Source organism: Myripristis murdjan, chromosome 23 (genome assembly GCF_902150065.1).
Source record: "Myripristis murdjan chromosome 23, fMyrMur1.1, whole genome shotgun sequence".
NCBI classification, from domain to species: domain Eukaryota; kingdom Metazoa; phylum Chordata; class Actinopteri; order Holocentriformes; family Holocentridae; genus Myripristis; species Myripristis murdjan.
The window spans coordinates 8,970,766-8,983,727 of NC_044002.1; the positions used below are offsets into that span (position 1 = coordinate 8,970,766).

The 12,962-nt window shown below is 41.1% G+C and overlaps 1 protein-coding gene across 6 annotated transcripts in view; it reads left to right on the forward strand.

Moving 5' to 3' along the window:
- Positions 1–12,962, forward strand: part of anks1b (ankyrin repeat and sterile alpha motif domain containing 1B) — a 235,720-nt gene that overhangs the window by 115,814 nt on the left and 106,944 nt on the right. For all 6 annotated transcript variants that reach the window (XM_030045592.1, XM_030045583.1, XM_030045584.1 and 3 more), the window contains one exon: positions 4,305–4,461. In XM_030045592.1, coding sequence (XP_029901452.1) covers positions 4,305–4,461 — 157 coding nt within the window. The remainder of the gene's footprint in view (positions 1–4,304; positions 4,462–12,962) is intronic.

Sequence of the window (12,962 nt, forward strand, 5' to 3'; positions counted from 1 at the left end):
TTGTGAGAGTTGTCTTAATGCAGGGCTCAAGAAATGTGTCCCATCCAAAGTGTCCAAATACAGCCCAAATATGCAGTCTATGTTTTTCTGCTCATTTTGGAAAGCTAAGGGAAAAGTTAAGACTATGTACAATGTAATACAGATATAGTTAAGGTGTTGTTTGTAATGTTAATTACATTAATTAATTAATTAATTAATTAATTTAGAGTAAATGCAGAATTAAAAGATGAGTAACAGAAGCGTAATAGAAAATTAGGTTAAAGTAGTGACTGAAAATGTAACCTCGGTTGCATGTTTTGTTGTGGAGTAACAGTAAACAGCTGTTTCATCTTGTGAGGCTACATGGGAACCCCTGACGGTCCCATTTAGACAGTTGGCTAGAAGGTCCAGCCGTCAGACTATAAACCTTTGTAGATTGCATCCTGCGATGGTGGCAGCCCCTGAACTGGGAGGCAGCTCATGTAAGATGTGGTGTAGTACTCAGTCTTTTGGCAAAAGTCCTCTTTGTTTATAGTAATTTAATTTGAGCTTTTGATGATTTTTGCTGTGGTGTAGATTGGTGTTCTTTCATGTCTTTGCGATAGTCATTTCAGCAGCAGAGGCGGAGGAGTGAAGAGCTGAAACAAAGATTCAGCTATTGGTACCTCCTCATGGATCCATCAGAGCACTCTTAGCCTTTACTCGGCTTCTGTGAGTGAAATCTGCAGCTAACCAGACTGTCACATCAAATCAGTGTCAGCCGAGCCCTGGCCACCTGCAGAGAAAAAGCATAAAAGACTGACTGGATCTGCATTAGCTGGTAATGGCGGTCTAATTGAGCACTGATGGAGATAGAGGAGGGAGGGAAGAGGCACAGAGGGCTCCGGTTTATTGGCCCTTTAATAAAGTACAGTGTGAAATAAGACTCAAATTGAGTCTTTGAGAGAGAGAGAGAGCAAGAGAAAGAGAGAGAGAGAGAGAGAGAGAGAGAGAGAGAGAGAGAGAGAAATCGTCGAGGGAGTGATCGTTCTATCAACCAGGATGATTAATCCTTTTTGAGTGCACCCAGTGTGTGATTGATGGCCTAGTGCAGTCTGGGTAATGTAGTAGGAGAGGATGGCAGGAAGACTAATGGCTGTGCGATGATGGGGGGAGGGGGTGCAGAGTCAATAGAGTTCAGACATAAATGATAAATGCAGAGCGGGTCAGAGCACAGGTGTAGCCACACCCACAACACGGCGCCGTCGTGACAACTCTACTGCTGATCCCAATAGGAATACAACAGCCAGGAGCGGGTTGCCAGGTGACACTTCAGTAATGATGATATAGTGTTGCATTATGGGAAAAAGGAAACACATCTAGGGACTGTGTCGCTGGAAAGAAATGTTTCGTCTCTTGCTGAAATGGCGCTCCCCCTGTAACCTTTTCCCCTGCTCCACATCACTCACTCTTGTTTTTCATTGTTTCTGGGGACACATCTGCCTCAGAGATAGTGAACCTTTTGGTTCTCAGCTCGTCTCTCTCAGCCCCGTGGGGCTCAACCTTTTCACAACCACAGCTGCAATGAAGTGCAATCTAAAACTTTCCTCTAAAACCCAGAGCGGAAACGCCTAGCAGAGATCCAAAGAAATGTACTGTACTTCTGTAAATGCAACTTTAATATGAGACTGAATCTAGTCACCAGTTCAGATGAGTTCATCCTCAAAATGATGGAAATCCATCTGAAAAATATATCAGTGCTCTTCAGTTCATATATATCTTTAATATATAGTCTGTGAAAAACTCTGTGAAGAACTTAAAAGCCACAGAGCTACGTTTTATTAGTTCCCATCTCAAGTAAGATAATATACCTTATATGACTGCGAGCAATATTCACAGTGCCACTGCTCTCTTATTTGTCTTTCAAATATAAACATGATTCTCTGGCATCTGACCCGCTGAGGTAAACTGTGAAGCTTCTTTTCCAGTTGTTAGTCTACTGTGGAGCGATTGTGATAAGGACATTGGCTATGATTTTTTTTTACTTGGTCAATGATCAAGGTTGGACATTGAAGCTCACCACATGATGCAAGGTGGAGCCTGAGATGGCTGCTTCTGTCAGGTATGGACAGGACAGAAATTTCAAATATATGAGTGATGTCAGGTCAGATTTTTATCCTTGGGTTTGAGAAATAATCTTTTCTCTGCTTTTTTTTAACCTTTAATGTTTTGTGTAATGACCTTAATTGATGAAAGAAGTTGTGTTTTAACAATTTTGCATTGTGTTTCTAGATCGATTTGACTGATAACGCCCATTGCGAAATTAAGATTTTCCATCCATTCATTTAATTCTGAAGGCAGTAGGCACTATTAAGACCACAGTGGCTGGCAGTGGTCAGGTTTGGGTCGGATTCAAATATCAGGCCTGATTCAATCCTCAGTACATGCGACATAGGTAACACAAAACACAATGTGAATTTCTGGCCGGTTTCTATTTCGTGTCATTTTGTGGTAGCTGCGCTTTATCTAGTGATTGATTTCAGTATTGTATATGTATGGAATGAAACCCCTAAAATAGATTCCTATCCCACCTGACTGTAAAGCCTCACTGTAAAAGCAATTCCAGCGGACTGCAGGAGGCCAGAGGAACATGGTTTGTATGGATTGTGTCATGCAGCTTCCAGGATGAATTGTGCAGCGGCAGAGGATGTACCATCATCTCGGTGTTTACTTGAAGAGGGGATTTTCTGTCGTATTTCTTAGAGGCTGTTTTGCTCTGGTGTTTTTCATCCACACCATGTGATGAGAACCTGAGGCTGCTGTTCTGTGGCAGGACAGGAGGACGAGTGTTCAGTCAAGTCCTAATACAACTTGGTACAACAAGAGCCACTTTTGTCATCGGTTGGCAGTGGAGCATTTCTGAATGTGTGGTTTGATGATGATAACAATTCCAGGGCGTTAAACACCCTGAAATGTATTGCAAGTATGCATTAACACTATTTATATTTGATTAATTAAAATAATTCCCCAAATAATCACAGCACGCTGTACCCAGTTCATGTAGCTAATCGATGTGAGATTACCCCGTGGATACTGTAACGTGTCCTGCTGTGTAACCCTCTAAGAACATTATACCTGGAAGGCAGGTTTTCATTAAGCACAAGCACAGTGTTTTGTTCATATTGTATACGGCCATTGTAACCGGTTTTATTTTTATTTATTTATTTTTTGTTGTTGTTTCCCCCAATGGAAATAATGTTACAGGAGCCTGTGCTGTTGACATTTTCTTGCACAGTTAGCACAGAGAACCTACACCTTCAGTGGAAAAAGAGGACTGCAGTTTTCGTAACTCGTCACAATGATAAAGCAAGAGACATGGTGCATGTCAGCAAGCAGATTATCACAGGCTTGTCCTCTGACTTGCTGATTTTTTTTTATTTCATTTTTTTTTTTTTTTTTTTTTTTTTTTTTTGCTGGTCCTGACATTTTTATGGCACATTAATGCAGAGAGTATCAGCTTTTTTTTTCCTGGAGCCACAACAAAATCAGGCTCATTTAGTTCATTTAAAATCTTGAAGGGACCATTGAGAAACTGCACAGTGAAGTCTCCAAGATCAAAACAAAGAAAGACAAGCTGAAGCTTTATCTCACCTTTATTTTCAGTGTTTACTTTGAACAGCGCCCTAAATCTTTCATGATAATCCAACTGTGTAAAAAAACGTCTGGGCTTGAAAGATGTCCTTAGGGTGAACTGAGAGATCACTGATCTGAGGTGTTTTGCTGTTTTCCCTTTCTCTTTAATGATGGTACTGCCTGGGATGATGGGAATATTTGGCTGTGTCGCTTTCCCAAACAGTTCACATTTTCTGCTACATTTTGTTATTTCTTTTGCTCAGTTTTGCACTGCCTTTGAATCTCAGTCCACGTATTTCATAAAATAAAAATTTCTGTCACGGGTGTCCTGTGTTTCTGCATGAGCAGCTCCTCATTTGACAGACAGTAAGAGCCCCTTTGCTTTTTAAACATTGTTGCACTGGCTTGATTAAATGAATTTCTCATGTATAGGCCTACTGAGAACTGAGATCACCTGGTTTATTATGGGTGTAGTCATATTGTAAAAAATGTAATATGGAGGTGGCTCTGTTTAGCTCAGTGGGCAAAGTGCTGGAGACATTGACCGCTTGTTGTTAAAAATGCAAAAATCACTTTGATTAAAAACGTCCAGTGAATTGTAGAATGTTCTCATATTGGATACTGTGATAAGTTGAATAAATCCCCCTTTTTTTTCTCTCTCTGTCGCTCTGTCTTTCCCTTCATCTCTCTCTCTCTCTCCTCCTGGAACTCAGGAATCAAAGCGTTCGGCAGAGATCGTCACCTCTCCATCCCTGGATGTTTTCTTGCCGGAGGACGAGGAAAACCCCTATGAGTCTGTGACCACCGCCGTCACACGCAAACCCTGCTCGCTTGATATCAACCACCGGCTCAACGCCTGCCCTCGCAATGGTAGGATATACATCAGATGATGTACTTTATGCAGTCAACATGTCACCAGCAGTGAAGGACTCAATCCTTACAAAATACAGATGATCCAGTTCTCAAAAAGTAGTTTAATCCTATGGTAAGCAATAGTTTTCACAGTACTTAGTAGTCAGTTTTACTGTCATGTCAGTATTCATTCAATTAGTAGATGCATTACTCTTTTCCAAAATGACTGATAGCTCTAATAACTCTTCATACTGCATGTTTGTTGTTTCTTGATTCTTTATCATTTTTTCCACCTAAAATTGGATTCCCACTCCAAATTGACACATTTACCACATAATCTATTCACTTAAACAATGATTGATGACATGAAGGCTCATCACACTTTTGAGGAGTCATTAGTCATGTGAAAATCTCTGCATTTCCTTTGTATCATGTGGGACTCAGTCCCACATGTCAACGAGCTTACTGCTAATTTCATCCACAGCCTAATGCGGCTCACTGCTGATAGATTTATTAAGTGGTTTCACAGCATGTTGACAGTAAAAACAGCACCAACAAACTTACAGGATTCAACAAGGATGCTTGTGTGACAGAATTTTAACAGGCAGCCGGTCAGCTGCGGTCACTAAGACGTGCAGTCGGGTCGAAAAATTGACCAAAACCAATAACTGAACAAACAGTTAACAGCCAGCAATAAATCTTTAATTACTGTATAACCACAATGAGATTTGAGCAGTCAGCTGACAGCTCCTTTATTCACTGCCCTGCTAGCTTTCAGAGGCTGCGTTTCCATTCAGGTCCTCTTATGCAAATGATGAATTATTGAGTCAGGCTGAATGGGAGCTGCGCTTCCTTGAAGTGCAACGGCGGCTGACACCAAAGGACAATAACAATTTGGCTTCTTGAAAGGCTCTGTTCATTTTCCCCACAGTGGTTTTTCTGATGTATCTGCATTCAGGAAGCTTATTTATTTGCTACACAACTAGTTGATGGAATCACATCTAATTCATTGAATTTATTTTTCAGGCTATTTCAAAAGGTTGCTTTATATTTACTTGACAGTAGAGCAGAGCCAGTGATACATGCATTGTCGAGTGACCTACAGACTAACTTTGCCAACTATTTAGAGCTTTTACTTTTTCCCTGCATGTCACTTGTCTTCAAAGAGGATACTGATACCAGTTAAAGATTCAATATAAAATAATCCTCAAGTTCCAGTCTCAATAAATTAATTTCAATCAACAGTTGTTTGGTCTGTGGCATAATACTTTAACAACCCACTGTAGCAAACACCCACGATATGTTCTCCTCTTTCACTTAGCTCCCATAGCGATGCTACACACTGTAGGTTGTCACGGCAACTGCATCACCGGCTGGTGAGTCACCTGTATGTTGCCATGGGAACTGCCTTGCCAGTGACCCCCCCAGACAGGAGAGAGAGAGGGATCCTGCTACTGTGGAGGCTTGTTTTTTTATATATGTGTGTGTGTGTGTGTGTGTGTGTGTGTGTGTGTGTGTGTGTGTGTGTGTGTGTTTGTCCATGCGGGTCTCGGCCCACGTTCGGCCACTGTATCTGCTCTGTGATTGGCTGTGGCACGGAGGAGAGTTGCTCTGTCGATACTTATTGTAAATTGGTTCGAAAGCCAGTGTGCATGTGTGTGTGTGTGTGTGTGTGTGTGTGTGTGTGTGTGTGTGTGCACAGGGAGGTTAGTTGTTTTGTGTCAAAGTGTCCTTAAGTAGAAAATTGCTCGACTGACGTAATTGTGCCGAGTGGGTGTTGTGTTTGTTCTCATCTCTCTGAGGGCTGTTACCTGGCCAGATGAGAGAGAGACAGACAGAGAAAATGAAAATGAGAGACAAACACACTGAAAGGGACAGAGTGTAAAAGACACATGGAAAAGAGAAAAAACAGTGAGAGTCAGAGGGAGGACAGAGCAGCCCAGGGAGAACAGCTGGGGTTGTCTCAGGTTGTCCACACTTTTCCCCGTCATCTGTGAAAATGACTTGAATCAAACGGAGTCTAGCGGGTAGCATCTCAATGGTGGCAGGTGCTGCCTTGCTGCAGATGGAGAGATGGTAAGAAAGAAAGAAGGAGGAGGTAGATGGGTGAAAACTTGACAGAGAAATGGAGAGAGAGACAGGTTTTGCAGGGTCATGTCAGGCGAAATCAGATGACATGATCACGAATCTGTGATTCAGGGAAAATCCTGGATTCCTGCTTTTGGGTCCAGTCATATGTTGTGCTAATTGGACATGGCTGTGAATCAGCTTCTCCGTATCTGCCTCCGCCAGGAAGGAGATGGCAAGTGAAAGATGGGGAAAGGAAGATAGAAGCAAGCAAGAGAAATTAGAAGGATAGGGAAAGAGCAGAGAGAGATAAAGAGAAGGGAAAAGATACTAGGCATTACATTGCGAAAATTATTCCTCTCAGCTCAAGTGAACAAATCTGCCAGCGGGGTGAGATAATTTCACTTTTTCTCCAATGCAAAGCAACTTTTTCCAGTAATATTCTTGCATCAAGTGCCATTTTTCTTGATACCAAGATAAGATGAAACCTCAATGATCTTGGTGGGAAATGGGGTTGTTGCAGAAGCAGCAACACAGTAACGGCATACAGAGAAGAAAAATAGACAAGAAATAATGATATAGCAAATGGGGTATACTTCTCTGCCAGTGCACAGGATTTGTGCTGCAATCCAAGGTGAGTATTCATACAGAAGCCCAATTCAAATGTCAAAAAAGATGATGTACTAACCCACAACCATAATGCAACCTGCAATTCCAATGTGTCAAAAAACATATTATGCAGGAATGAATGGATGAAAGTATGAAAAATAAATTACAGCATTTTGAGGCTGGGCAAAATAACAGTGGTAGAACATACTGAGGCCAAGAGAGAAGGAAATGAAGGAAAATATTTACAAGAGAAAGTGCCATCCATTTTCCATACTTGCTTACCTATTCGGGGTCACAGGGACCTGGAATCCATCCCAGCATGCACTGGGAGGAAGGAAGGGAAACATCTTGGACAGGTTCCCAGTCCTCAACAGGGAAAAAAATTGAATATGTGCAGTAAATACCCATAAATGAAAAGTTTAAAATATATCTAGAGAAATGCACTGCATCAAAATGAGAATATGGTAATATGAAGCACATAAAAATGTGAATTTAAATCTTTTATATACAATGTGCCACACAAATTTTGTGGTGTCCACACATGCAGATTTGCATTATAAAACATTATGACCCTTCTCAAACATATCTAGTACTAGTGGAATGGTCTGTCTTATTATTGCCTTTAACAATTTCTGAAACCAATGCAGTTGTCTCACCCCACTGGCTGACTTTTCCACTTGTTTTTAAGACTGAACTCAAGAGTGAAGGACTTGCTATGAAGGGTGTGTTTTGCAGCGTACGTCTCGCTTGATATCCACCTGTCCTGCAGTCTAAAGCTGCGGGCTGCGGCAGTCTCCCTGTCAAGGAGACAGGACAGCGCCCTGCGAAGCCTCAAACGATCAAGGTGGCTTTATCCAAGTCCATCTGCTCAGTGTCACTCAGCCACTTCAGAAACACCAGAGACCCTTTGTCACTGAAGCTGCCACCCCGGAAAACTCCTTAGGTTTTCATATTTTGATATGAAAACCTATCTCCGCATCTCCGACTCTCTCCCTCTCTCTTTCTTTGTTCAATTTTCCCAAGGCTTATTCCTACCTCTCCCTCCATGTACCCTCCTCCTCTTTTCATCTTCACACTTTTGCCGCTGCCATATTCATACAAGATCGCATGGGAAATGTATGCATGAGATCCCATCATTCCGTGTGTCCTCTGACATGCAAACTATCATCTTTGACAGGAAATAAATGGGATTCTCCTCTTTACAATGCAAAGCACACTGACTACAGATTTGTGTGCATAATCCAAATAGTCTATAAATCCCGAGGCAGTCATATTCTACATCTTATATCAAGATTAAACCTAATGTATTGAATGCGTTCCTCTCTGATAGAATATCATTCATTTTCAATGAGTGAAACCAACCTTGCTGCATTATTTGGTTGCAGATGAACTGCGCAGCATTGGAATTATTCCCCTCATACCTGCAAAATGTCAACATTTCGAAAAACAGCCTTTTTTTTTTTTTGCTTGACCGCCCTACATTTTTTTTAATTATCCGAGCACTTTTGAAATGGTCTCATAAACCCTGGGACTCAAACAAACAGAAGTATGAATCCACATTTTCTTTTTTTACTCGCCTTCCATGAGGATTTTATTATGAAAGCCTATTATCAATCAATTGAGATTGCATGTTTATATTTGAATACAGTCATAAGCCACTTGTCAACTTCATCTGAGTGTGTTTGAGCCACGGGCTCCTGGTGACAGCACACAGTTTGCAGCAACACAAATGCATTGCAGATGTGATGGCGGTGTTGTGAAGTCAGGAGGCAGAGCGGTGAGGAGGGACCTGCAGGCAAAGCGGCGTAGCCTCCAGTCACGTATAGAGCAGGCAGAGCGCTGAGAGCGTTGCCAAGTGGTTAGAGAAAAAATGCTCCTTTTCTGCTATCGACCGACTCCTCCCGAGATAAACACACACTGTCTTCGGCTGGTAAACACGCTGCTGCTGACGTGTGCAACATGAAACTACAAACCTGTCTGTGTTGGTGTGTTTGTGTCCAGCTCTTCAGGTTGCCTTTTTTGCAGCGCTTCAAAGGTCTCACGTATCGAATGCCTCGGCAAACCTCCTTCTGACAAAATAAGTCAGCACACAGGTGGAGGTAAATGTTAAATTCATCATGTGTGACTGCAGCAGGGCAGCCACTGGCTTTGTTTTCATTGTGATTTATTAGGTTGCAGATTTTCTTTTTTTCCACTCTTTGAGATGTATTCTTTGAACTGGTGTTATGTGATATGTATTTTGAGGCTGCGAAATGTTTGGTTTTTTTAAACACTGGAGTAAAATACACCTTTGTTTTGAGCTGTAATGAGTCAAAAAACATTCCAAAGCCATTTTCCTCCCCACAGTTAAAGAGCTTCTGTATGTAAACACCCCCGAAACCCAAAATTTGCATGGCCATTCACTTTACTGTTCCACCCAAGGTGGCTTCCTCCTGGCCCATTCTTCCTGTCTCCCTCTGCCTCCACTTTCTGCTGCTGCTGCTGTTGATTCTGCTTCTTCTTCTTCTTGTTTTTGTTATTCTCCTCCTCCCTCTGCTGCTTTTTCTTGTTTCTGTTTCTTCTTCTTCTTCTTCTTCTGCTTTTTTATTTCTCCCTCTCTGTCATCCGTTAGATCAGTGGCTCTCAAACTTTTTGACTCTAAGGCACACTTCTTTTTTAAGATGCATATTCCAATGTTCACTGTTTCCACAACTAAATTCCACATAGTATGTACATGCTCATACAGAAAGACTACAGATATATTTGATATATGTAATGCTTACCAGGCTGTTTATTTAAATACTCCTTACCCACTTTTCCAAAGTGCGTCACAGCACAGTAAACATTGTCGCAATTTACAACACAATTATGCTGCAATTTTGCTCTTTTGTTTTTGGTATTAACTATAATTTCCCCCCATAATTCATTTTTATTACACTGAAAATTGTGTTATTTACTTGGAGTAATAATTTGAGTATCTTGTGTTTAGGATGTAATTCCACAGCACACCTTTTAAGACCCTCTGCCCTAGATGTAAGAGAGGTTATATAAAAAAAAACTCACCAGCAGAGGAAGAATGAAGTTATGGGCTCGGACTATCACTGTAGACATTTTGCTTATTCATAATTATGAATTATCAGGTCAGTTTTACAGGATTTGCTTCTTCAGCAGCCCATTTTTATCATTTCAGCGATTCATAAAAGCACACTATGGTGCAAAAAATACCACCTGCCTGCGATAGATGGTATTTTAACTTAGGCCCTGGTTTCTCAGCCCGTAACATCACACTAAACTCTGCTAGTGTGTTTTAACCGCTCATGCATTTTCCGCTCGTTTTTGCCTCGCGTGCACCTGCTTCGTTTCTTAAAGTCCTGAGCTTTGCTGGCCACAGTTTTAGCTTCTATCTGACACATCTAGTCTGCCATCCATTGAGTGAACTCACAGGCTGGGTAATCAGGCAGCCTGTTAAATATGTAACACTTAATCACCATGTTGATTTTCATTGGCTGCCACCTGGACTATCAGTCAGGATGAGGCTGCAGTGATGTGGCTCTGTCATGGTAATCACAGCTCGGCTGCTTTTATGAATATGTTCAAATTACCTGGCTACACGTTTTGTGCACCGTAACACTGTTTTCATTGAGTTTTATGAATAAGGGCCTTAGCCTTTTAGCTTCTTACTCTCCATAGTCTCCCCCAGTTCCCTCCTGTGGGTAAAGCTTTGATGTTGCCATGTTTCGCCCCATTTATCCCACTTTGGCGAGCACTAGAGGCTCTGAGAGGGTAATGGCACCAAGCTGTAACTGCAGGGCTTTGCCATGAAAGAGGCCGAGGCCCATTGACTTTTTGAGTTAGAGGCAATAGAGTGGCTTCCTAAACTCTCTGACAGTCTAAGTGAAATACATTCACACACACACACACACACACACACACACACACACACACACATTACTATACTTGTGCGAATCCTTCATTGACTGCATTCACTGCCTGCCTCCAGCCCAAACTACAACCCTCACCTGTACTATACAGGTACTGTATAGTACAGTACTATAATCTGCTGTACAGTAAACCTAATCCTAATTCTAATCTTTAACCTCAACATCACCTAAACCAGCCACTGCAACCATTAATGACCAATGACTATAATTAGTACTGAATGCTGAGGAAAGATAGTAAATATCAGATTTATGTCAGATCAAAGCTTTCATTCTTGAAATTCAACTTCAGTGCTCCCAAAACATCTGATTAAACTCAGTCATTTCTGTATCGGGCTTCATCAAACTATTTTTAGCGGTCACAATACTCACAAAGGTCCTCTTCTTGTATTTTACCAGTTTTCATAAAAAAGCTATAATAAATAACAGGAGAGTCCTTGTGTCTCAGTGCTGAGAATAGTATATTAAGAAAAACTTGTGCCATGGCCTTGTATTTTGACCAAATTAAAGAAAAAAAAAAAAGAAACACTCCAGTGGATTAGTGCTCAGCTCAGCTTACACTGTCCTTGCTGTGAAGGAATTTTAAAATTTCCATTAAAGGCAAAATTAAACAAAGCAGAACTAGAGAAATGTCCTCACTTTGGAGGCTTTTTCTCACTTTTCTATACTTGTGAGGACATTTGGCCATTTAATAAATTAATAAATTCTTTCATTACTGCTCTAGTTGCTCAGTGTTTAGTTGTTTTTTGCTTGGCAGCTTTGAGAGCTCATCTTGGCATACAAAGACGTGTGAGGGTAGCTATCTGCACACACACACACACACACACACACACACACACACACACACACACATACATATATGTGTATATATAAATTGCATGTCAAAGTGTTGCAGGGGCAGAACTGACAGCATGAGGAGCATACATCTGAAATTGACGTTTTTTTCTTGTTATATGAGAAGCACAGACAGCTTATTTGTTCACTCATTCACAACGTGCATTCACTCACCGAGGGGAAGGGGGTGGGGCTAATATGGGCAGGTCTTAATTTAAATTTTATAAATATGCAGCCTCAAAAGTAATTAAATAGTGTTAGTATTAATATATAGACTATATGAGGTCTTAATTTCCAAATGAAGATTTCATTTCATCAGATTTCATTTATCCATCTTTTTTTTTTTTTTTTTTTTTTTTTGGTTGGTAAAAATTAGTCAAGCTCTGCTCTGAAAGTCCACATTTCTGATGTTACCAAACTCTAAAGCTACTGCTGAACCTGATACTGTTTATTCTGATGTGCTGCTGTTGGCAAAATGTTGTAGTTCAACCTAACTCACTTTCTGCTCACTCTCATATTAATTTCCATCCACACAAGACACCAGAGTCATGGTCCTGCCTAAAGCTGACCACAGCACAAGGCCTAATGTATAGCACACACACTCATTTGAAAAAGAAAAAGATTTCCAAAGATTTCCAAGTTTTCCAAAAATCAGTCTTACATTTTGTTAAAGTTTGTCTTGAAAATCACTTAAAAACCATTAAATTTGAAGGCAGAATGAGAATGAGATTTGTCAGTTGCAGTTTCTAAACACAACATTCAAAGGTGGCCCCTCCTCCCCGGCTGAGCTAACTGGCCACAGTGAGTTTTCATTTCCTAGGACGGCGATGGAATGAAACGCCAAAATGTGCCCAGAATGTGAGAAATTCCTGCCAGCACCTACCTGTCCAACAGAAAACATGCTCTTCGTCCTCATCCTCTCCCTCACACTGCCACACACTTCTAGTGGGTCATATGATTGAGCAGGATTATTTTTGTAGAGTTTTTGTTTTTTAGGAAAATCCCACTGCTGCATGCCTGCATTAACACGCCGTGCAGCTGCTCCACGATGTGGACAGAGGCACGTTTGTGGAAATCCGTGCTCTGTCATGC